Below are 25,994 nucleotides of genomic sequence, written 5' to 3'. Positions count from 1 at the left end.
AAAAAGCCAGAAAGTTCTCCCTTTATTTAACCCAGGACATACATAGGTCGCACAGAAGTCTGTAGAAAAGAAACAGAAGCAATGCTGTAAAGCATGCTGCAAGGCCCCAGGACTCAGAGAAAACCTGCTGGAGGAGGCAATGCCTACGCAGGGCTGGTGTCTGTCAGACAAGCACAGACACGCAGGCAGAGGACCAGTGACCACAATCTCGTCAAACGTTCTTTACAAGTACCTACAGAAAGAAAAGCCTTTACACTGTGCATAAACACACGTGTATACTCACACAAGCCTAAAACAAAAATTCTGAGACACGATTTTACGTCCTGTCCTCATATTTTCTACTCTATGCTACTCTGTTCTGTCAAAAGACCAATGCTGGTTAACTGCCCACTGCATTGATTTCTCCACCCACTAATGAGTCCACTTGAAGTCCACCTTTCATATCCAATAATTTAGAGAGCAGAATTTCTGGGAAAAGTTTAAAAATTAAACTCTTGAAAGAATGTAACCAGCTAGGCCTGGGGCAGGCACAAAAATCCAATTTTCCAATGTCCTGGAAGATGCATGTTCATTTACAATCACTTCCCTTCCCGGAGAAGCATGAATGAATAAAGTGTCCAGTGTTCATTGCCATATGATTGTTACTTGGCTCTAGAAATACCAAGAACTATCACCAGCCACTAACCCCAGGAACCTCAGGAAATGATGAGGTGTCTCAAAATTTGCAAGCCAGTCTAAACCAGAAAGGCCAGGCAAAAAACACAGGCCTCAGGCCTGTAAGATGTTCCCAGGTACGTGTAAGGTGCCCTTAACCAGATCATGGTACCCCCTAAAGAAAATGTAAAATGCCTTTCAGATTCTCAGTCTAATGTGGTTTAAAGAATATTTCTGTGTTCAAGAAAATCCATTATCATTTCTCAGGCAAAAAGACTCTCTTACGAGATAAATACCCAAAATTTGACTTCATTGTGTTTGGGTTTTCAGTTTCTTCCTAGAAAAAGTCTTTCTGGTCTTAAAATGTGGGGCGACCACCAAGTCTTGAAATATTGACAAATATGTAATAAATGGCTTATTGATATTGTATTGCAATATAGACTAAGATATTATCTATGTTTCCAGACTTTATGGCCATCCTGAAGATAATAAAGGAAATTAAGAAAAATAATTTTTAAAAATATAGGGCTTCCTTATCCTCCATGCTGCCAAGGTGGTATCATAGCTGGGCTCCATTATATATTCTCACTCTCACTGTACTTCTTCCCTTCAGTATCACATTGTAATCAGCTGTGCATGACTACTCTGCTTATTTAATTGCTTGGTTTATTTAATATCCCCCAGTAGCCTCTAAACTCTGCACCCACCGTGACTGTTCTATTCACAGCGTTCAATATACAGCGGGCATTCAGTAAATGTAATCTTCCTATTGGATGAACGTTTATGTGTTCTTTTAAATAAAAGGCAACAGGACATTTACGGTTATGTGAATTTCTTAAAACTAGTAACAAGAAAAACTTTCAATAAAATCAACTCAGAGATACTGGAGCTAAGATGAGAAGGCAAAAGATGTATTTAGAATAACGAAAAAAATCTATCCTCATCTGACGTTAGCTAACCCCACAAACTAAAAGCAAGACAGGGCTATTTTTTGACATTTACAGGAGAGATTCAGTTCTCCAGTTTCCTCTTCCCTTCTACGAAACACTAAATAAGTGAAAAATAAATAAATTATTAAAGGTCCTAAAATGCACTAAAATAATTAGAGCAGGGAGTTGCAGAAATACAAAGCACCCCTGATTTCGTAGTTTCAGGTACAGTGATGTCATCAAATTACCTTTAAGTTTATATAGTCCAGAAATGTCTTGGGCCTCTGAAATACCTTAGATGGAAGCAATCATTTAATAAGCACTCATCACATCCCAGACTCAGTCAAAAGTATTTTTACAGGGGCAATCTTACTGAATATCTGTAATTATTTTCATTTTACCTGTAGGCACTGAGGACAAGTACAGTCTGCCCCAAATCCCAACTCTGAGCAGCAGAGTAGGGTCTGAAGTCACATCTCTTTTAATGAAAGCTCAAGTTACACAGCACAGTGAACAGTGAATTATTATAAGTCTTCCTAAACTAGCATTTATTTCCCAAACTTTTCCTGATAATACACAGGTGAGCATATGTATTCAATGCTTGTTCAAGTCCAAATTACGGACAGTGACACTCTAAAGAGCAAAAGGGCTCAGGTAAGTCAGGGTGTCAAAACCTGATACTGGACCTTTAAGTTCCTTTGAAATCTTACAGAATAAACAGCGCGGCTGCAGCTGTAGCTAGGTCCCACGCAATTTCCTGCAACGGACTTCAGGACACTCTGCCCATGTTTCACATTTCAGGGTTTTACAAAAGTTGAGTGGAGAAAACCAGCTTAAGCAACTGAATAGCCAAATTCATAAAAAGCAAACTCCCTTAGGTTCACAAGAACCTTCAACTCCGCCTGGAGTCCTAAGCGCAGTTCCTCGCACCACGGTGACCCAGCAGCCAGCTCAGCCCCCCAGCAGCAGAGGCGGAGCGGCCCCCTATGGACACTGTCCCATCGTGGCGCTGTCCGCTCCTCACACCGTCCACCCCAGCACCGTCCCGGGGGCAGCCGCCTCGGGCAGGGGCACAGCAGCGAGCGCAGCTGGAGCCGGCCGCCGCGGAGCGTCCGGGGAGGGACCCGGCAGGCCCGGCAGGACTCTCGCCCAGAGCTGCCGCCTGCCTGAGCTCCCGCCGGGCGGAGGAGGCGCCCCGGCCGCACAGCGCAGTTCGCACACGCAGCCCAGTACCCAGGACGCCAGGGCCGGCAGGCGGGAGGCCTGAAGGTCACCGCGGCGCGGCCAGGGCGGTCGAGCGGCACGAGCTCACCATTCGAGCAGCGTTCGAAGTCCAGAGCGGGAGGACAGCCGCACCACGGGGACCCGGGCCAGGGCCGGGGGCGGCGGCTGGAACCCGCGAGAGAAAACGCGAACGCGCGAAGAGTCGGAGCGCGCGGTCCATAGCTCCGAGGTCCGGGTAGAACTTCCGGGCTCTCTGGCCACGCCTCCGCTCTGGCTGTCCCGCCCATAGGCCTCACTCAAATCCAATCAACAGCCTCAGAATGGGCTGATGCAGCAGGACCATTAGCCAATGGCCAGTGAAGCGTTGAGGGGCGGGCTTAACTTCCTCAGCGTGGAGCCCTGGGATTCCTGGGAAATTGGTGGGACGGGAATGATGGGGCAGAGGGTTCGTGGTGCCCCTCAATCAGTGTTACCGTAGCTAACGGAGAGCTAGGTATTCGCTGATGAGTACGTTACTATTTAGATGGTGGCCTGTAGACTAGAGAGACTTTATTTATTCATTTATCTATCATGTACTCACTCATTACATGTTCTTTCTATTGGCTCTTTTTTCATCCCTTCCAGAGTATAGAAACTTTGGAAAACAAAGCATAGAGAATGAAATCATAAATATCCATTAAAAAAAAACACTGATAATTATTCAGTTATTTTAACGTCATTTTGAGGACTGTGAAGTTTCCTTTCTCTTAATAGGTACTTTAAGAACTCTTTTTAAATATAGTGCAGAAGATATCCATAGTTACAGGTGATTTCGGAATTTTTCTTTTGCATTTAGGTTTTCCAAGCCTTTTTTGCATTGATAACATATATTTTAAAACTAAAGTCATATTGTTTTAATAGATGATAACAGAAAAGCAGGAACGGATATAAAATCAAACCGAAACCACAATTTTATCTTTCCTTCTCTCTTCTTTGAATTGCTTGGAACCAGATGACAGTTAATCAAGAGAGAAACCCACTGGATGATATCCAGAAGTCAAAAGTCCAGGACCTGCAAAGCCAAGCTCATTAGAGTTAGTCTCTGTCAAACCTGTAGATAACACATTTTATGTTATTTTGTGGCTTATGAATTTGACTCATATATTTAAAATTTGAAAATTTAAATGAGAGCATAATAGTTGGATTAGAACATTCCAGAACCCCCCCACCTCTTTATATTTTAGTATCTCCCCCGTCAAATAAACCAAGATTTCTTTATATAATGCAACAGTTTTAGAAAACAATGAACCATCCATCCCATATGTTTATGCATTCCACCTTCAAAAGACAAACAACATAAGTCAAAAGGCAACACACTAAAGTTTAGTGTGAAGATAATATTGTTAGTGTTGTCAATGGTTTGACAGAAAACTAGAGAAACAAGCATTTACTAACAATTACTATCATTTTCTAGAAAATGCTAACTAACATTTTGATGTATTTGCTTCATACCCTTTTAAAATAAAAGAAATAACAAATTACTAATAATGAAGTGACATTTTCTTCCCCATATTCCCAGATACTATCATTTTTTAATATAATATTCACCAGTGAATTTTTTGGTTTGAGTATTGCTATGCAAACAATGGTTTTAAAATTTTACCTTAAAGTTTTACTGTTTTAAACTGAATTCCGTTTTTAACATCTAGTCATGCTTTTTTTAATTTGTAGTATTCCATCACATGAATTTAGCACATTTTCTTAATCACATTTTCTTAATAATCTTTTTAACTTAACAGTATTTCATTGAATGAATATAAAACATTTTATTTATACAGTTTCTTAATGAAGGGTACTTTTTGCTATTACACACAGTGCTCCAATGATTTCTTCATAGGTTGGCTCTCTTCACTGAGTAATATCACTTTATTTCTGTTACTTGTTATTTTAAACTCTCTTAAATATTGATTTCTATGCCAGTTGTATATTGGTTACTATTTGCCTGATGTGTTTCTCATTTTATTTTATATAATTCTGTTTCATTTTTATTTTGAGTTTAATCTTCTGTTTCTACCATACAATTTAACTTAAAATGTTATCTGATAGACTTTTTATAAATGGACTATTTTAATCCCTTTTAACAGTCACCTATTGATACATGTTATGATCCAGAAAATTTTCTAAGCACTTTATGTGTATTTATTCTTTTAACAGTCAAAACAACCCTATGAGGTAGGTCCTATGATTATTCCTATTCATAGAAGAGAAAAATTGATGCCCAAATGCATCCTATTAGCCCACAATCTTTACTATGTTGCGGGCATGGTGTGAGATTCATTTTCTGCATCATTATTAATATTTTTCAGGAAATAGAGCCTGGCACTGCAGAGTGATTAAAAATAATTTCTAAAAAATGAATAAATGAGTGTGGAAAATGTATTTTCCGAAGAGAGTCACGACAGTATCTCCCATCCCATCTGCTTGTCTGCAGTGTGACTTTGTCACAGGTGAGTTTAAATAGTATCTTCTCCTTAAATTTAGGCTGGACTTATGACTCCCTGATAACCAATAGGATGTGAGAAAAGCGACTACTGAAGGTAGATCAGAAAAGGCTATGCTCCTTCCTCGTGATCCTCTGGAGATGTTTGCTCTGTGGTAAGCCAGCCACCGTGTGAAAAGTTTGACTGCCCTGAGACATTTATGCCGGAGGGGCCACAGTCAACAGCTGTAGCTGAACTCCCAGCTGACACCCAGCATCAATTCTCAGTCATTTGACTGAGCCATCTTGGATATCTGGCCCAGATGGACTCACATAACTAAATCTGTCACTGAACCGAGCTTGGGTCCATTTGCCTGTGTACAGTAAAGCTAGTCCACTGACACTCGGTTGTGGTGAGGGTAAGTGCAGCATTTATTGCAGATGCCAAGCAAGGAATACAAACAGCTAATGCTCAAAAACCTGGTTATGTGATAAGCTTTCTTGCAGTTTTGATTGTATGTGATTTCCTACCTATTTCAGTAGGTATTCGTGAAAATTATTTCACATGTAGATGTTTAAAAATTGGAAACACCCAAACGTCCATCAGTAGTAGGATGGATAAATGAAAACAAATGAACTAAAACTCCATGCAGTACCACAGATGGATCTTAATTAAGAAGTGTAATATTGAGAAAAAGAAGCAAGTTGCCAAGAAAAAAAAACCCAGTGTGAATTAATTTATTATGTGGTGGTGTGTAGTGAGGGACACGTGTAGACTTCTGGGGTTCTGGCAGTGTTCTTTTTCTGAGCCTGAGTGATGAATACATGGGTTCTTGCTTTACAATAAGTTATTGTACTCTACACTTGTGTTTGACATACTTCAGTTTTTTTGTGTTACAGTCCACAAAAAAAGACAGTTTTCTGTATACTGTCATTAAAGAATTCTTGAGCTTATGTTGAATGTGGAAAAGTGTGTAAAATTGGCTACTGTTTATGGAAAGGAAGAGGGGAAGGAAGGAAGGAGAGAGGAAGAAGAAGAGACAGAGAAAGAAAGAGAGAGGTGCTTGTAGAAGAAAACTTTGGGCAGAAGAACGAGGTGGCCAAGGGGCAGGGTTAGAAGAAAAATGACTATTCACTGTATGCCCTTTTGTTCCTTTTGAATTTCATATCATGTGAATGTATTACCTATTTTAAACAAACAAACAAACAAACAAACAAACAAATAGATCTTCCTAACTACAAAAAAGTTTTCTAGCAACTCTAACCATGTTTACCCACAAGGGGTCACTATTGAATGACATTTAATTCCAGTTGTTTATCAGGGAAATACTGTTCTGAATTCTTGCCACTCTCACTAGGAAGTGAAGAAGCATTTTCATTTATGTTCTTACTTTGTTTTACACATTATATTCCATTGTTAAAAAACCCTCAATTCACAAATATGCTCAAAAATAAAAAATATACGTTTAAAATGGGGTGAAAGAAGACAAAGAAGTTTGATGCAAAAAATTAAAAAAAGGAAGTATTGTTATCTATACAATTAAAAACCTTGCTCAGGAGAACATTAAGACTATGAAAACATTTTTTTCCCCTGGTTGAGTTAGTTAAAGGCAATGCACGAGGACCATTTAGGTGAAATTCCTGACCGGTCTCCATAGATCAATTATGAAACCACGCCGTCTTGTGCTCTAAGAGAAGTGTTAGATGTTCTGGGACATCAGATGAGCAAAGTTTCATTCATAGTTAGTTATGGATGAAAATGAAAGTAAGAATACATGGTATAGAAAAGGAAGAAGAAAAACCTTAAACCTGTACTTTAAAAATTCTGTCTTACACGTAAGATAGTGAGTGTCTTCACTTGGCTGGATTTTTCAAAATTTGGTAATTGCAGTGAATTCCCTTTTTTCCTAGAGCTGAACTGATTGTCCTTGGGCTAATAATGGGTTAAATGCTATCTTGTAAGTTCAAGGAAATTAGCCCTGCTCAAACACTGCGCACATGCAGTGCTTTGGGCAGAATAAAGACTGGGGAAATCAGTGTGTGGGAGACAGTTTTCTCCGTGACAAGAGCTGAAACAATTAATGAAAAACACTTCAGAAGTGATGGATTCGTCTGACATTCAAAGGAAAAATGTAGCTGTCATTGGTGGTGGCTTGGTAAGAATCTGTTTGTATTTATTATTCCTGTTAGTGGTATTATATTAACTATCATTACTCTTATTTTGTTTGTTTGTTTCTCTGAGATTAACTGCTTTTATTTTTTTTCTACCAGTTTTATTGAGAATTGACATACAAAATGTATAAGTTTAAAGCATACAACATAATGGTTTGACTTAACATACATTATGAGATGATTACCACAGTGGAAGTTTAGTGAATGTCCTCATCTCATATAGATACAAAATTTTAAAAAAACTTTTTTCTTGTATTGAGAACTCTTAGGATTTACTCTCTTAACAACTTTCATATGTAACATATAGCGGTGCTGATTATATTAATCATGTTGTATATTACACCCCTAGTGCTTATTTATAACTAGAAGTTTGAGCCTTTTGACCACCTTCGTCACCAAAGATATCACATTATTGTTGACTAAATTCCCCATGCTGTACATTTTATCCCGTGCCTCATTTATTTTGTTAGGGAAGTTTGTACCTCCTCATAATCTCCCTCACGTATTTCACTTATCTTTATTATTATTCATCGGTTGTAAGTATTGTTAATTTTCTTTTGAAACTTTTCTGACATTTAAATACACCTTTTAAAAATGTAGTATTAGTTTATTTTGCTATTTGCTCGAAAAGCTATTTTATTTCCATTAAATACAGAGGTGTCTGTTTCCCCCCCACACCTTTTTTTTTTTTTTTGGTATAACATTTTTTTAAAATAGACAATAAAGCAAATTGAATTTGATTAATCACCAAACTGGCTGTTTTAAAAACAGATATTCGTGTAAACAGTCATTTCAATAAAAAAAAATTGCCCTGCTTTGGTTAATAACTCAAGTTTATACTGTCTAACAAGAATAAATGGTTCCTTTTGTCAAGAAACATGAAATTAACCATGTTGGGTGTTCGCTGGTTATTTGAGTAATTGGGAGGAATACCTGTTTAGTCACCTTACATGGCTGGTCTGGTGGAGCTGGGCTTAAGGTGGTGAGTGAGGTGTTCCCCTGTCCTTGAGCAGGTGAAATGAACAGGCTGAGGTGGCTCCACATCTAACAAGATAGAGGAGGGGGGTCTCTCCTCTGCTTCCACTGCTATTATACAAAAGTTAGTTCTGCTTAATGTGAGGCTGCCTCAACTAAACTGTATTTTTGTCTCTCCTGCAGAACTCCTATTTTGAAGTCAACATATCCCCATTAGTTAAAGTTTAATCATTTCGTTTTTGCCTTTGGTCTAATCATTTGCAGGCTTTTAGTTCATAGGTATTCATTCATTCGTTTACTCAACAAAAATGTATCGAGGGCCTAATATGCACCAGACACTGTTCTAGGCTGTGTATAGATGACTTTTTTTTTAATACCACACATAGAGTTACATAGTTTGTGCTAATTCTGACTTTTGTTTTGCCTTCCTTCTTGTGTTTTCCCCAAAGTATGATGACAGTTCTAACACTTCTGGTTCTAAATTTCAAGATGCTAAGGGATGATACCATGTGCCATGTTGGCCAATGCATGTGACATATGTTGTCATTTCTCCATACCAGGCTTCAGTCCAATTGTTTCCAATCAAAATTTTGCATAAAATGAGAATTCATGTATTGGACAAAATATTATTGAGTGCCTGCTATGTGCCAACATTGTTTTAGGTACTGAGGATATGATCGTGGGCATTCAGCGAGGAGAAAGACCATGGGAAAGAAAAGTAATAATAAGTTAGTCGGTGAGACCTAAGCCCTATGAAAGACAAGCCCTAGTGCTGTAGAGTGTCCCAGCAGGTGTCCCTTTGGAATGCGGTCAGGGATAGCCTTTCCGAGAGGAGATCTGTAACCACAGACCTGAGTAATGAGCAGGAAGCAGCCACGTGAAGGTACAGAAAGAACAGTTTGGGCGAAGAGACAACTGCCCCTGAGAAGAGGGACCCTGAAGTAATAATGAGCTGGCCACATTTTTGGAGCAGACAGAAAGGCAGGAAGAATGAGACTGGAGAAGGGTGCTGTTGTGGCTGCAGAGACTGAAAGAGCCAGAGATCTAGGGTCTTGAAGGGAAGGCATCACAGAAAAAAAATAAGTTCACTGTATTCTTTAGACTTCTCATTAAAGGTTCTCCGCTCTGTTGCAGTTTCTCCCCCTGGGGCCCAGGGAGAGCCTTTACGGGATTAGACAGAGTAAGGGACTAGGGTCAGTCCACGGGGAGGAAGAGAATGGGAAAGGTGAAAAAAAAATACACAAGGAAGAAGATTGGAAAGAAAATAATTCTGTTCAAGTGTAAACTTTTTATTTTATGCAAATATTGAGGAGACGAAACATGTAATCACTTAATTACCTTTATTATTATTATTTTATTAATATTAAAGTAAACAAAACTCTATTCACTCCATTTTTGCTTTCTACTCCCCGAGCATTAAGCCTATATATGAAAAAACTTTATTACTGCCCCGATATCTAGCACCTTTTACAAACAGAAGTGGAGTAGATTTCTTTGTGGCTACGGATGTCATCCTGAATCTGCTCAATGGCTGGGGAACAAGTTTTCATCTCACTCTATTAATTTTTCTCAGTCTCTTTTGTAGTTTTGCTTGTGCTCCATTTCCTCTCACCAAACAAGTTTTCTTTCAGCCATCTCACTCATGTGCCTATATTTCTCTAACAGGCCTAGCATTTTGAGATTTTTTTCTGCTACCCTGATGGACTTCTAAGGTGCCTCATAAATCCTGTTCTCACCAACATAAGAAGAGAATTCATAGCTCAGAGTTTACCTATTTTGCTGCCTGATGAGCAGTATCTGGAAGGGAACCAATGACTTTAGACAGCTCAAAGTTTTGTTAACTTCCTGCCAAGAACGTGTTTTTCTTTCCTTTTCATTGATTCCAAAGTACCCTGTCCGTCTGTGCATACACATCTATCCATCCACCCATTCATCTGTCTGTCCACTCAAATAGAAAAGAGCACTCCTGCACTGTTTTATATATATATTTTTATTGAAGTATAGTCACTTTACAGTGTTGTGTCAGTTTCTGGTATACAGCACAATGCTTCAGTCACTTAGGAACATACATATATTTGTTTTCATATTCTCTTTCACCATTAAGTTACTATAAGGTATTGAATATACTTTCCTGTGCTATACAGTATAAACTTGTTGTTTATCTATTTTTTATATATTAGTTAGTATCTGCAAATATCGAACTCCTAATTTATCCCTTCCCACCCCCTCCCCCCAGTAACCATAGGTTTGTTTTCTTTTTTTTTTAACATTTTTTATTGATTTATAATAATTTTACAATGTCATAGGTTTGTTTTCTATGTCTGTGAGTCTTTCTGTTTTGTAAATAAGTTTGTCCTTTTTTCCTTTTTTTTTAGATTCCACATATAAGTGATATCATATGGTATTTTTTCTTTCTCTTTCTGGCTTACTTCACTTAGAATGACAATTTCCAGGTCCATCTATGTTGCTACAAATGGCATTATTTTCTTCTTTTTATGGCTGAGTAGTATTCCATTGTATAAACATAACACAGCTTCTCTATCCAGTCATCTGTTGATGGGCATTTAGGTTGTTTCCACATCTTGGCTGTTGTATATAGTGCTGCTGTGAACACTGGGGGAGCACTCCTCCATTGTTGATGGTAATCTAAATTGGTCCTTTTTTCCAGAAGACAATTTGAAAAAAATGTATGCTGATAGTCTTAAAAATATGGGAGAACTGCAAAAAGCAGCAATAGCTCTCTATCTTGAAGTCAGCCTCAGAAAGGCACTGCATTTAGAGGAACGATTATCCTTCAGCCTGAGGGAAATTGAAAGCATTAGAATCTTTAATGGGGTCTCTCAAAAACACCAAATCTGAAGTATATTCAAAACCTGTAACAGAGCCTTCTAAAAATCTCACTCACTCTCCATCTCTTTCATGTACGTCTCAGCTATTCCAAAAACAAAACCAAAGACGATACAGAAAACTCCTCCAATGTTCTAGGTAATCAAAATCCTCTCCCCAGCTCATTTCAGACTCTCTTCTACGTCCTTTATCATTACTCTGTTATCTTTACTCCGTTCCTCCCCGGTTCTAAGGCCCAGGAACCAATGGGGAAGACAGAAAGAAGGTGTGGCTCTCAGAAGTTTTGGGGGTTTGGTCCCTGTCATGAAGACCTGTGCTTTGATGGACCATTTCATTACTGTGATTGTATCAAAAGCATTGCGTGGGCACCATGCAATTGTTTATAATCCTAAAAATTAAAATAAGTTAAATATACAAATATAAGAGCATTGCACGTAATGAAATGTAATGAAATTGTTAAGTATTTTGATCTAAAATATTTTATGACTCTGACATATATTCATAGTATACTATTCATTTTAAAGGAAATTATAAAATAAAATACACACCTGCTACCATTTTTAAAATAAATATGTGTTTTTATATACATAGAAAATGCTAACACTGGTTCCCCCTGGTAGTAAGATTGTGGGAGATTATGTTTTTCTTTATGTTTATCTGCATTTTCTAATTTTTTATTAAAAACTGTTGAGTTTTTACAAAGTGTCAGGTCTGTACCAGAAATAGCAAGATTGATAAAGTACAAGCCATACACACATCATTTTCTGGGCACTCTCAGCCTGGTGGGAAAATCAGACAGAAATGTAAATCAATCATTCAGTTAATTGTGAGAGATGTTAAAATACATATATACCTATGTACGTCCATGGAATTAAAGACAAAAAGACAAGCCTCATGGAGGAGGAGAGATACTAAGAGAAATTACACTGAGGACATGGGTCTTAAATGAAGGCTAAAGCAGGAAAAAATAGTCCACACAAAGGGAACGTTAGATTCAAAGGCACTTAATTATAAAAGTGCATGGCAGATTCAGGAAATATACAGCAACCTGAATATACTTCTTGCAGATAGTCCGTGGGAATAGCCAAAAAGGAGCTGGAGAGAGAGGCGTGGGTCACATATAAGAATCTTTTATGTCATGTTGATAATTTGGAACTTTTTCCTAGAGACTTCTGAGGAGGCAATAAAGGATTTTAGTACAGAAAAGGCATCATCCATGGGCTTGAGATCTATTTCGAGAGAGATTCAAAAGGAGCAATCAGTAGGACTTGTTGCCTAATTAAATGTGTATCGGTTGGTGGAGAGGAGCTGTGAATATTCTCCGAGGCGTCCTGGTTGGGTGAGGTAGTGGGCAGGTTACCATTCACTAACAGAAGGAATACAGGAGGAGGAGAAGATTTGAAGATTGAGGGATGGGAATAAGTTCAAGGTATGTTGAGATGAAGATTCTCTTAAGACTCTCAGGAAGAGAGGTTCAGTAGTCAGAGATGGCATTCTGGGGAAGGATCTAGGCTAGAGAAAAATTCATGCACAAGCTTTCCTCAGAGCCCCCACTTGGAAGTGTTTGGGGCATTCATCTTATCATGAAAAGAGGGACAGTCAAGACCATTGCTTGGCCTTAGAGCCCATACTCAGATGGTACAAGTCAGAGAGTTCAGAGTAAGGTTTAAATAGTAAAACAACATTTGGCATAAGAGATGCAATCCTGGCATATGTAACAGTGACAAAGTATGAAGAGATTTTCATTTGCTTATTTCAGAGTAAGTGCAGTTAACCATCCAGTTCCTCTCATTACATTGCTATGTTCAAAGATTAAATTCTTCAGAGACCAAGCTACAGATCCATGAGTAGGAGGTATTAACTGGCTTTTTAAACGTCTATTTGGTGACAGACTCAGAAACAAACTCTGTGTTTCTTAGGGAGAGTTTTATGTGCTTCATTAAGCCAAAAATAGTTGACACATGTTTAACATTACATTATCAGATTAATTTCAAGTGCATTACAATAAAAAGGCAGAAAATATATGACATTTTTATAATCATGATGCCTCTTCCTGTTAAGGTTAGCACTTATAAATTAAAAAGTACAGTTTTCTCATGATCATTGGACACTTGAATGATCACTGATGGAGAGATCATGTGGGAATCAGCAGAAACTTAGTGAATCCTATTACATAAAATCACACCTGCTGAATGCCTGAGAAGCACAGCTCAACATTTTTTAAAAAACAATTTCAAATTATCCTTTAAACTGGTAAGTTAGGCATCAGTGTAGTAGGCCAGGGCGGGGCCAAAGCACATGACATTTAAAGAAGGAAATAAGAAAAGAGGTGGAGAGACGGAAGAACAATAAATTGGGTAAATCCACAATTATGTAACCAAGGAAACTCCTCAGAGCGCTGCTTAACCATAGACAGGCTAGGTAAGTCATTAATAAAACATTTAACTTACATATTATTTTATGATCAAAACAGTTTGCTATTGTGGACTTTGGGTGCTTCAGAACAGATACAGAGATTTTTCATCATTGTCCATGTCCTTAATAGAACTGTTTTAGTTCTGTCCAGGCTTAACTATAAGAACTGTCAGGAAAACCACTGCTTGCTCCCGGGAGTTTAACCCTGTCCAGTTTCTTCTCTCCTCTCACCACCCTCCTTCCCCATCGATGCACAGGAACCAGCTGTGCCTTAACAGAGGATTTGTGGTGGGCTCAGAATGATGTACACTCATTTTCCTTTCCATTTTTATCTTTATTGTCTTGCTAGCCTTTTTGCCTGTGCAACAGCTAAAGAAAGCACTGACAGTTATTCCTGATTAAGCATGTTTTACAGAAAGTGAGAAGGGGAAATAAATTTAGAGCGAGTCTGAAAAGTACTGATGTTACTGATCCTTCAGCTAAATTTATATAATACCTACCAAAGTTTTTTTCTTTTAGTTTTATTCAAACCTTGGGTACACAGAATTGGAATGACCATAATCTTTGTTTCAGGACTCCCTATTACCACTGGTCTTGGAGAAGACATTTTTGTTTATCCATATGTATATTTATTAATAATAAGAAGCAGCAGTACTTTTGAACTCATCACTCAACTGGGAATTGATACATTGCAGTGACTTATAACAACCTCTGTGCTTCTCCCCAATCCATGACATTGCCCTGAATCTTGTGTTTACCATTCCTTTGCTTTTATAAATGTATGTGAAAGTTCTATGTATATATGATATATGTTTATCATATATACACACAAATAATATATATACTTCTAAAAATTATGCATATACATATATCTGTGATTTAGGATTTCTTGGTTGGCCTTTCAGGATATTAAATATGTGAATTGCTTTGCAAAATTAAAACCTTCCACACACTTAATGGTTTAAATGAGGGCTGACTACATTTTTAAACTAACCACTACAGTCTGCAGAGATTGAATAATATGAAAAAAGTTAGGTGACTGCAGTATCCATGACAAAAGGAGACACAAGCCCTAAACCATCAGATTATTAAGAAAAGGAATATCCAAGTGCTTAGATGCTAAGATGCCTTGGAGCAAAGGAAGCAAAACTCGTGTGGAGTGAATAGTAGAAGAGGACTCAGGTCCTCCTGTGCCTGCACACCTGTACTCACAGGTCCCCTAAACACCGCCCGGGTGCAAGGCCCTCTCTCCTTACCCCCCACATCCACCAGGGGCTGCTGAGGACCCATCAGCCTCACAGCTCAGAGCTCCTCTAGTTAAGCATCCCCTCCCAGGTGTCCCCTCGGCCAGCTCTGTGATTCCTCTCTCCCAGCTGAACTTCTCTTTGCTAACTTCCATTCCAACCTCTTCCACAGAGCCCTCTGGATCTATGTTTTGGTGTGCTAAATGTCAGTGTTTTCGCTTTATTTATTGCATCTCCCCCCAGACTCCTGGCCTTAGCTTAAACCTGAGGACAGCAGCTGCCTTGCAGCCTTCTCCTATGGCTCAAGTATCTGAAGATTGGTGGTTGCCATGGTAGCACTTATTCTGCACTGCAACTTTCAGCCCTGTAAGTTTCCATTTTTACATGTTAACCCTTTGAGACTTAACTTATCTCCTTATACCACCTCTGTCCTCCTCACTATTGTCATCAACCCACCTCTAGGTCACTTCCTCCCAATATTGAAGACTTCAGTACTTACACATAATCTTTTTTCTATACTCCAGCCTAACATCACCTTGAGTGACTATCAAAAGTTTTTGTTGACCCATCCAATTCCCTAGCCCTTCAGTTCCTTGAATTCTGCTCTCAATCCCTTCCACCTCTGCTATACTTCAGCCTCCAAGTCCCATGACCACATCCTGGACCTGCACCTGATCATTCCACAGAACTGCCCCATCTAGGATAACAGTGTCAGACCTAGGACTCCCTGATGCAGCACCTCCTAGCTTCCTAGCGCTCCCATTCAGTTGCTTCTGCTACGTCTGTTCTTCACAGGGACCTCCTACATTCCCCGTTCATCAGCCCTCTCTGTCTTCCTTCCATCCCATCCAGCTCAGCTGTTAACTGTCCATCAATCCAACTAATACTTCAACTCATTGCTTTCTGTTTCATCCATGTGGCTGAATCCCACCCTGCTTAATTCCAGTGGTTTTCTTCCTCTGCATAGAATCCAGGCTGTTAATGCTACAAGAGAAAAGCATATAACAAAACCTCACATCTTGGTGCTACTCTTAATCATGGTCTCAATCTTCAACCATGTGCTATTCACCCACACTTCTACTTTATTAAGCAGCCCATGTTCTGGACCCAGATTGGATCCATCTGAATCTTGACACCAACTGCAGCACTCACTAGCTGTGTTACCTTAGGTGAGCCACTTAACTTCTCTGTGCCTCAGTTTCCATACCTGTAAAACAAGATAATAAAGTATCTACCTTCTTCCACATCAGAGGAGATTAAATAGAGCAATGAGTGAATGGTACATAACAGCTACTTCACGTGTCTGTACATTATTATTATTGTTTCTTTAATCAGATTTCTGCTTCTTTTTAGTGGTTGTTTTTAACCTTTATCATGTGTTTCTTCTACTTAGACGTCTCTGCCTCCTGATTCAGTCACCCTTACTTGGCTGACTCCCACTCATTCTTTCGGTCTCCACTTAGATTTCACTTCTCCTGAGAAGTCATTCCCTACCTCACTCTATAACCCTCTATTTGGGTTAAGGGCCTTTTCTCTACTCTCATAGCTGCACTTTCCCCACCATACTATTTATTACCCTTTGTTATAATTAACTATAATGCCCTTGAGCGGCCCAGGTGTATCTTGAACTCTGTTGTGTAGCACCTAGCACAGAGCTGGCACAGAGAAAAAAATTAATAAATAGATGTTAAATAAATACATGAATAGTATTTGGAAAAATGAAGGCCCAGACAAGACCATGAATCCCCTCAGGGCAGCCATTATGTATTATGTTTGGATCACTTTAAATGCCTAGAAAGAGATCTTGTAAGAGTTAGAAATCAATAAATATTTTCCACATAATCATTTTTTCTGTGCCTCTTGAAAGTTGTTTTTGAATTTCCAAAGATTCATACTCTTTATCAGTTTGTTCCTTCTTTACATATGTGTCAAAATAGTCTCATTCTTCAAAGCTCAACTCAAAAATGATCTCCAGGAAGTTTTTACCAGTCCCTTTGTTCTGGTCATCTATTGCTATGTAATAAACTACGCCAAAACTTTGTGGCTTAAAACAAAAATCTATTACTATGCCTCACAGTTCTGTGGGTGTTCTGTCATGTGCCTAGGGGTGCAGTCATCTGAAGGCTTGACTAAGCTGGATGTGCAAGATCACGCACTCCCGTGGCTGGTGGTTGGCGTTGGCTATTAATGAGTGAAACGTTCAGCTGAGGCTCTTGAGCAACTGCCTGTGGCTTGTCCACATGGCTTGGGTTTCTCACACATGTCAGCCTCCAGATAGTTACTCTTCTTACATGATCACTGGCTTCCAAAAGGCAGGATGCAAAAGTTTCCAGGCCAGCAAAGGACTGTGCCTGACAAATGGCTCAAGTGTCACTTCTGCTGCATTTTATTGGTCAAGACTATCACAGGCCCACCTGGATTCAAGAAATAAATTCCATTTCTTGATGGAGAAGTATTGAGGTCACATGGCAGAAGAGATTTTATTATGGCCGCCTTTGGAAAATACAGTCTGGTACATCACTCAAGGCAAAATTAATCTCTTGCGTGTCTTATGTAAGATTTCATTTAGTCTTTTTTTTTTTTTTTAACATTGATTTCCGCCTTTGGACCTAGATTATTTTGCAAGGAAAGGTCTCTAGTTTATATGCACTCAAAACATTGGGTAAATTGAATAAAATTCTAATGACTAAAACATATAATTTTTTTTAAAGTATGTGTAAATGTTTTATGATTAAATTTATTTAAAAATTTAACTGATCAAAATCAAAATTCAAATAATGTGAGAAATCTGCAAAACTTTTATATAAAATTTACTAAGCATTGATTGGTTTATATGTTTATCTCTTTTTAACAGTTAGGTGTTCCTAGGCCTGAGCACTTAGCTTAATAATCTTTAGGCCCCTAACGTTTAGTAGATTAAGTTATATGTAACATGCTCAATAAAATTTGGCTTGGTTTGGTTACAAATTTTATTTTAAAATGTAATCTCTACCATTCATGTATACATTCAACAAATATCGATCAGGTACGTATTATGTTGCAATGGTTTTGGCCAAGGATAACATGGTGAGCAAAAACAGTTTGCAGCTTAGTGGGGCAGAACAGATATTGATTACAGAAGCACCCTAAGAATGTGGACTTTCCTTTGTGATGAGCTCTTTGTATTAGATTTTTAGGGCAACAGAGTACCAAAAACAAGTGGTTTAAAAAACAGCTATTAATTATTTCACAGTCCTGGAGGCTATAAGTCTAAAACCAAGGTGACAACAGGGTTGTCTCCTTCTGAGTGCTGTGAGGGAAAGCACTGCTCCAGGTCTCCCTCCTTGGCTTGTAGATGGACGTCCTTTCCCTGTGTCCCTTTACATCATCTTCCCTGTGTGAGTGTTTCAGTGTCCAAATTCCCCTTTCTATAAGGACTCCTATCATATTGGGCTTGGAGGCACTCTAATGACCTCATTTTAACTTAATTACTTCTGTAAAGACCCTGTCTCCAAATAAGGTCACACTCTGAGGCACTGGGGTTAGGACTTCTGCATATGAATTTGGGTGACCGCAATTCAACCCTTAACGCTTCTCAAAGGAGAAGTTTGTAGCGCTGTGAGACATCCTAAGAGGGGGTTTGAGGTAGTTAGATGGGCCGAGGCAGGCTTCCTTGAGGAAGTAAAGCTGAGTGGAGACCTGAGGATAAGTGGGCTAGAAAAAGAGGAAAGAGAAGACTGTTAGCCACGGAAATCCTCTTGTGAGGGCGAACCTGGTGAGTGCAGGAGCTGAAAGTAGGCTAGCGAGGCTGGAGTGGAACAGTGATGTGATCTCCATAATTTAAAAACATTATGGAGAAAATCTGAGGTCTACAAGGAGTCATTTTTTCTCTGAGAGGCTTATGTTTGCTTCTGTTAAGTGTCTGTGGTTGCCAGCAATCCCAGATGAACATAATTCAATCAGGGCCAGAGATGATTCCTAAGGCTGCTTTGGTCCCTTTGATCACTGGTTTATTTCCAGTTTATTCTACTTCTAAGATATACCTGTTTAGGGTCCTAACTCAAAGCCTGGGCATTTATTAAACCCTCCTGAGCAGGGGTTTGGAGTGTGTGTCCTAAACTCCAAATTTTGTCCTTTTAGCTTCATGAGTCTATCAAAAATCCTGCTGAGATTCTCAGCCTCCCCTACAATCAACTGATGCCAAGTTCTCCTCTCTGGGCTTCCTTTTTCTCTTAGCAGAAGACTTAGTTCAAATGACCTATTGCACTATTACAACAAATGGCTGCTTGTGGAGAACAGATGGTCAAGAAGTCAGATGAATGCTAGTAGAACAGACAGGAAGCTTACATTAGTCAAGCATGATGCTTGTGATAAAGCAGAATGGTGAAAATGGAAAGAGATGGATAGATGGAAAAACATTACACGGTAGAGTTGGTAGAACTTGGAATGGATTGGTTGTGGAGAATGAGGGAGAGAGGGTTGCCGAGAACGATTCTGAGATTTCTAGCTTGAGCAACTGGGTAGATGGGATGTTATTCATTGGCATAGGGAATATGTGGAGAAAACTGACACAATGTGGGGCAAGGATCACAAGTTTCAGTTTGTCTCTGTTGATTCTGAGGTGCTTTGAGACATTTAAAAAGCCACATTGATTCAACATCTATGTGCATGAGCTTGAAAGGAGATCTGAGTGGGAGACGTAAATTTTCACATCACCATGGATGTGAGAGATGGACCAGGAAGGAGGTTTGAGAAACTCCAACATTTGATTGTTTTCTTTGCAAGGGTGAAAGAGAGAAAGAGGAAATGGCCAGAGAGGTATGAGAAAGCAAACAGACAGGAAGGTTAACGTTCCAAGAAGAAAAGTTAACAGTGCTGCGTGCTGCTGAAAAATTGACTGCGATCATTGTAGACTGTGTTACCAAATTTAAGTTGCTAGTGGTGAGGCAGTAAACAAATCACTGCAACTCGTATAAACATATAGGAGGGAAACACTATAAAGCTGTGAGAAGACAATAAACAAAAAATTCTTCATAATCTCAAAGTTGGGAGAGATTTCTTAAGCAGGATACCAAATGCATTAACAATAATGTAAAAGATTGATCAGTGCAACTACATTAAAACAAAGAGATTCTTGTCATTAAAGATACTATAGAATTTTTTAAAAAGCAAATCAGAATGGAAGAAGATATTTGCAACATTTAAAAATGAGGCACTCTGTATTCAGCTCTCTGAATAACTCAAATAACTCAAATAGAAAAATAAAGGCAGACAGTCCAACAGAAAATGGGCAAGAAACTTAAACAGACACTCTACAACAGAGGAGATCCAAATAGCCTATCAGTATATGAAAAGCTGTTCAGTCTCTTTAGCAGTATCTATTTATTTTGGCAAATTAAAACCACATTCCCACCTATCACTTTGTTTAAAAGTTTGAGAACACCAAGTGCTGGCCAAGATGAACCCTCAGAAGCTGCCAGTGGGAAAACATGTTCGTACAAAACTTTGACACAATTTGGCATAATAAAGGTGAAGATATATAAACTTTTGATCAAGCATTCCACTTCTGTGCATAGAATCTGAGAAGAAATCATGCATATGTGTACCAGGGTACATGTACAAGAATGTTCTTTGCAACATTTTAAATTTTCCCAGGCCATCATTTCACAACGTACAGCATATATCAAACCATTATGTTGTATACTTTAAATTTATATAATTTATACATCACTTATATCTCAATAAAACTGGAAAAACTAATATTCTCAGGCCAGAAATAACTCAAGTGTCCTTCAACAGGAAGATGGTTAAATAGTCTGTGAGATTTCATATTATGAAGAATCATATGGAAATGAAAAATGGATGACATGGGGTTTACATGCAATCACATGGAGAGATCTCATCAGCATTATTATTGAGTTAAAGAAGCAGATGCAAAAAATACACAAGTGTGATGCTAATTATGTGATTCAAAAGCTGGCAAAATTAAACTGCCTCAGGATGTATATACCTAAGTGGGAAAACTATAAAGAAGCAAGGATAGGTTATCACAAAAGTCAGAACTTCTAGGCGAAAGTTTGGGGATTGCAACTGGGAAGGAGGCTAGGGGAGTATGGAGATCAGCAATGTTGTACTTTTTCATCAGTGTGGCTATGTGAGTGTTTGCTCTAGTTATTCTATAATCTGTACACATGTTTTATGATCTTTCTGTATGAAAGGTATATCTCATCATTAAAAAAAGTTCAAAAAATAAAACATCCTTGAAAAGTATACGTTTTAAATCTTGAGTTAATCCTATTATTTTTGCAAATGGTATTTTCCAGCAGTGATTGAATAGATCAATGTGATGAGTGAGGCTAGTAATAGTATGGCCACACATGAGGTTGCATTTAGCCAGCAAAAATCCCCTCTATTTGTGGAATCAGATTAAAATATGGAAAAACTTGCTTTGATTCCTAGGTTGGATCGTTAAATGCATGCTTCCTTGCCAAGAGGAATTTCCAAGTTAATGTATACGAAGCTAGGGAAGGTAAGACAATACTAAACAATGTGAGGTGTGGTTCTGATTCTGTGACTTCTTCCTCTTTAGATTTTAAAAAGAAAAAAAAATTAAGATGAACTGTTAGATTTCATTAATAACCTCAACTATCGAAATTTAACATAATGCAAATTTATTACTATTAGTGTTTTCTTTAAAAGAGTAAACAAGCTCTTTTAATGTGGTCCTGATGGCACCAGATGTTCAGGTGCTCATCCTGTCCTAGGCTGTAAGCAGGTGTGTGTAACATGGCGTCTACTTCCAATGTCTTAGATCTCCGGGTGGCTAAATTTGCACGTGGAAGAAGCATTAATTTGGCCCTTTCTCATAGAGGACGACAGGCTCTGAAAGCCATTGGCCTGGAAGATCAGGTACCTTGTTAATGCATATTCCTTAAAGAAGATAGCACCTGCTGTTTTTCAACAATTGCATGGTCTTGATTTCATCTTGGTTCAAAGCACCACTTAATGCCAAAACCCTCTGCATGAGAACTCATTTTACAAAGGTTTTCAAGCTTCTAAAATTCACAACAGGGGGAACATTTCACACTTGAGGCACCTGGAGGGAGGACCGGAGCATAATGTGGGGCAGGTGGATACTGTACCAGGTAGGAACTTGGCTATCACGTCTGGCACTGGGCTCTCAACCAGACAGGGAATCCCTGCCTGCTGCAGTGTGATCAGGGATGGCCTCCGGGACCGGAGGAGGCAGGCAACTCCCCGTTTGACTACTTGGGTCCATTATCTCTTATCCACAATTCTGTACTCCAAAAACTCTGGGACTAGAAAGCTTTTCACCACCCATTCAGCAGCAAACTTGACCTGATGTGAGGCTTTTTATGGCCTTTAAAAAAAATCTCATTTAGCTTGAATATGTTTTTCTAAAGAAATATTGTGTTTGATTATGTGGTGGTGTCCTGTGTGTTATATAATATCCACATACGCACTACATTACCTACCTAAAATTTGAAAACCTCTGAATTCTGAAACCAATGGGCCCTAAGTGATTGGGTAAAGACTGTGGGCCTGTTGTGGGTTTTCCTTATACGGATTCAGTGTGGCCAAACATCTCACGTTCATGTATCTTAGAAATGTGAACAGAAATACTGTATTTTTCTTGATAGTGCTTTTGCTGACAATGTGTTTTTGAAATGATAGTGTAAGTCAATACAAGTTCAGTTTGCATCTCCACAGTCTTCTGAGGCATGTGTAGGAAAACACTCTGTGCTGGGTTTCAGGAATCCCTCTTGCATTACTTTCTTTTGAGGTCATGAGAAAAATCACTTATCTCTCTGACAATGAACCATTTTCCTCAATTGTAATATTTGATTTAGACCATATAAACTTTAAGTCAATTCCCAAATCTAAAAGTTTAAAAAAAAAAAACCTAAAAACTAAAATTTTCAGGAAAATGGTTTTCATTAAGTTTCCACCATACTGCACTCCCATGGCTCCATTATGTTTTGATATTTGGACAATATTTGAAAAATCACATTTTAAAATCAATCTCTGTCTTATTTGCATGACACCATGTTGTGGAAATGAAATCAGTATTTCTGGTTTTATTTCAGATTGTATCCCAAGGTGTCCCCATGAGAGCAAGAATGATTCACTCTCTTTCAGGAAAAAAGTCTGCAATTCCCTATGGGACAAAGTCCCAGGTAGGTTTACCTGGAGGGGCTTTTTTTGTAAAGTGGTAATAGCTGAGTCTAATGTTGGAAGCTTGCTACTTGCTTGTTGGCCCTTCTTTCTTCTCTAGCCTTATCTTTGGCATCACTTGCCTTCTGGAATTCAAGAACATGTGCTAGTTAATTCATAGGAGGTGCTTAGAAAGGGCCAAGTTCCTCATAAATGTTCAATAATAGATATTATTGTTATCACTATTAAGCTGGTTTTTTGCCTCTATGCTTTGCTCGTACTGGCCTGGGATGCCCTTTCCCTCCCATCTCCTTTCAATTAGGCAGAGATTACCATGTATTTATTGTTAAGCATACTATGCAAGAACAACTCTATGTAAACTTATGTCTTATGGTGCTGTTGCCTTTTCCTGACTCTCTGGCCCCAAATTTATTATAATAGAACTTATAGAATGAACCAGAAATGCTTCAGTGTTGTGTAATTTCTAAAACAGCAGAAGCCAGATGATGATACAGAGTTTATGAAAGAATATCCATTATCCTGCTTTGTGTTTTTCTTCTTGTCTCTTAAATAGTAACGTATAGAGTTGGGCAAAGTATGTACTTTTATCTGATTACACTTTCTAGGTTTGTTTCTCTGAGAGAGAATGAATGTACTAGACATCTGTCAACCACAGAAGAAACCCAACTTGCTTTATTCAGCAATGCCTCATTTTGCAGAACCCAAGTGAGGTTCATATTCTTTGGAGTCTCTGACCCTCTGCAGAGCTCCAACTGCAGGTAGACTAGCAGTTCTCAGATTCAACCTGGGATCTTGTTAAAATGCAGAGTCTGATTCTGTAGGGCTGGGGCAGAAGCTGAGTTTCTGCAATCCAAATAGACCTACGTGGTGTCCATGCTGCTGGTCCGTGGACCACACTTTGGGTAGCCAGAAATAAAGTACATACGCTCATGGGAATAAGGTCTTTGTGGATTGTGTGAGGATTTAAGAAGCTGAAGTACCTCACACCCAATAGGATAGCTACTATCAGAAAACAAAAACAGAAAGAGAAAGTAAGTGTTGGTGAGGACGTGGAGAAGTAAGAACCTTGTACACTGTTGGTGGGAATTTAAATTGGTGCAGCCACCATGGAAAACAGTGTGATGGTTCCTCAAAAAAATTAAAAATAGACCTACCGAATGATCCAGAATTCCACTGCTGGGTATAGATCCAAAAGAACTGAAAGCAGGGTCTGGAAGAGCTATTTGAACATCCATGCTCATAACAGCACTATTCCTGATAGTTAAAAGGTGAAAGCAACCGAAATGTTCATCACTGGATGGATAAATAAACAAAATGTGGTATAAACACAGGTGAGATAATAGAAGGTATCGGTCTCTGCCCTGGTTCCTGACAAAGGCCTCCTAAAACCCTTGTACTCCCCTAAGTGATAAGAATACTAGGAGCATCTTTTGTTCGAATAGTTGGTCTTTGACTCTGTTCCTAAATCCCTTGCAATTTGCTGGGTGATAGAAGTGTCTTTTGCTCTAATGAGGTAACTCTGGTCACCAGAAAGACCAAACCATGATTAGAAGCTTGGAACTTTCAGACTCATCCCACGTTCTCCAGCGAGGGGAGAGGGGCTGGAAATGGAGATAATTATCCATCATGACTATGTGATAAAGCCTCCATAAAAAATCCCAAAAGTATGGGTCCAGAGAGCTTCCAGGTTTGTGAACACATGGCGTTACTGGGAAAATGGCACACCTAGAGATGGCAAATATATACCTTATCCTATGCATCTCTTCCATCTGGATGTTCACCTGTATCCTTTATCATATTCTTTTATAATAAACTGGCAAACATAAGTAAACTGTTTTCCTGAGTTCTGTGAGCCACTCTAGCAAATTGATTGAGCCTGAAGAGGTGATCCTGGGAACTTCTGCTTTACAGCGGATTAGTCAGAAGCACAGGTAATGAACTGCATTTGCAATCAGCATCTAAAGGGAGGGGACAGTCTTGTGGGGCTGAGATCCTAAGCTGTGGAATCTGTTGCCATCTCCAAGCCGGTAGTGTCAGAACAGAGTTCAATTATAGGACATCCAGCTGGTGCTGCAGAGAATTACATGGTTTGAGGAAAACTCCTCCATATCTGGTGTCCGAAGTGTTGTGAGTGTGGTAATAGTATGAGAGTAAAAGAGAGACACACAGGAGAAGTGTAGGTTTTCTATACAGCATAAAATGGAATACTATTCAGCCTTTAAAAAGAAGGAACTTCTGACACATGCTGCAACATGGATAAACCTTGAAGACTTTATAAGTTAAATAAACCAGTCACAAAATTACACGTACTGTATAATTCCACATATAGGAGGTATCTAGAAGAGTTAAATTCATAGAAACAGAAAGTAGAATGGTGGGTGCCAGGGCCTGGAGAAGGGGAATGGGGAGCTATTATTTAATGGGGATGGAGTTTCAGTTTTCTAAGATGAAGTGTCCTGTGGTGGATGGTGCTGATCGTAGCACAAAAACGTGCATGTACTTAATGCTGCCAAACTGTGTATTTTAATGGTTAAGATGGTAAATTTGTTATTGTGTGTGTGTGTCAAAAGTGGCTGAAAAGTAAAACATTCCAACAACTGAGTGAGGAAAGGAGCAGTGGTGGGGAAGGATTAAATTTTTCCATTTAGTGACTTCTTAGAAATAATAACCTGCTTATTTCAGTAAGGTGAAAACCTAGGGACAGAGCCTTAATACATGATCCTCTCAGGGGAAGGAAGGGAAAGTCCCACTGATTATCTATTGTCAGATAAACATCTTCAGATAATTAATATGTCCTGTTTAATTGGCCCCAAATAAAGCTTGGTGCTATAGGAAAGATCACCTCTTCTTAACAGGCAAGGAAGATTTACACATGGAAATCAAATAGCGACACCAACTAAA

General features: G+C 38.9%; 2 protein-coding genes across 6 annotated transcripts in view; one reads left to right on the top strand and one right to left on the bottom strand.

Annotated features, from left to right (window-relative positions):
- The window catches only part of FH (fumarate hydratase), a 29,976-nt gene extending 21,480 nt beyond the window's left edge, over positions 1 to 8,496 (bottom strand). The window contains exon 1 of one of the 2 annotated variants that reach the window (XM_010973405.3): positions 8,371 to 8,496. In XM_010973405.3, the coding sequence (XP_010971707.2) occupies positions 8,371 to 8,481 (111 nt within the window). In that variant the 5' untranslated portion in view covers positions 8,482 to 8,496. Of the gene's footprint in view, positions 1 to 2,895; positions 3,071 to 8,370 lie in introns of those variants that run through there. The other variant, XM_010973394.3, reaches the window with a different exon arrangement.
- The window catches only part of KMO (kynurenine 3-monooxygenase), a 41,429-nt gene continuing 22,690 nt past the window's right edge, over positions 7,256 to 25,994 (top strand). For 2 of the 4 annotated variants that reach the window (XR_012501846.1, XM_074351781.1), the window contains exons 1-4: positions 7,256 to 7,421; positions 21,357 to 21,426; positions 21,709 to 21,806; positions 23,006 to 23,095. Coding sequence is in view for 3 of the 4 variants with exons in the window: in XM_074351781.1 (XP_074207882.1) it covers positions 7,347 to 7,421; positions 21,357 to 21,426; positions 21,709 to 21,806; positions 23,006 to 23,095 (333 nt within the window). In the remaining variant the exon portion in view is untranslated. The remainder of the gene's footprint in view (positions 7,422 to 21,356; positions 21,427 to 21,708; positions 21,807 to 23,005; positions 23,096 to 25,994) is intronic. The other 2 variants (XM_010973376.3, XM_010973373.3) reach the window with 2 other exon arrangements.

This window comes from Camelus bactrianus, chromosome 23 (genome assembly GCF_048773025.1).
Source record: "Camelus bactrianus isolate YW-2024 breed Bactrian camel chromosome 23, ASM4877302v1, whole genome shotgun sequence".
Taxonomy (NCBI): Eukaryota; Metazoa; Chordata; class Mammalia; order Artiodactyla; family Camelidae; genus Camelus; species Camelus bactrianus.
Note: the sequence above shows the minus strand (reverse complement) of the source record. Positions and strands in the feature narration are given on the sequence as shown.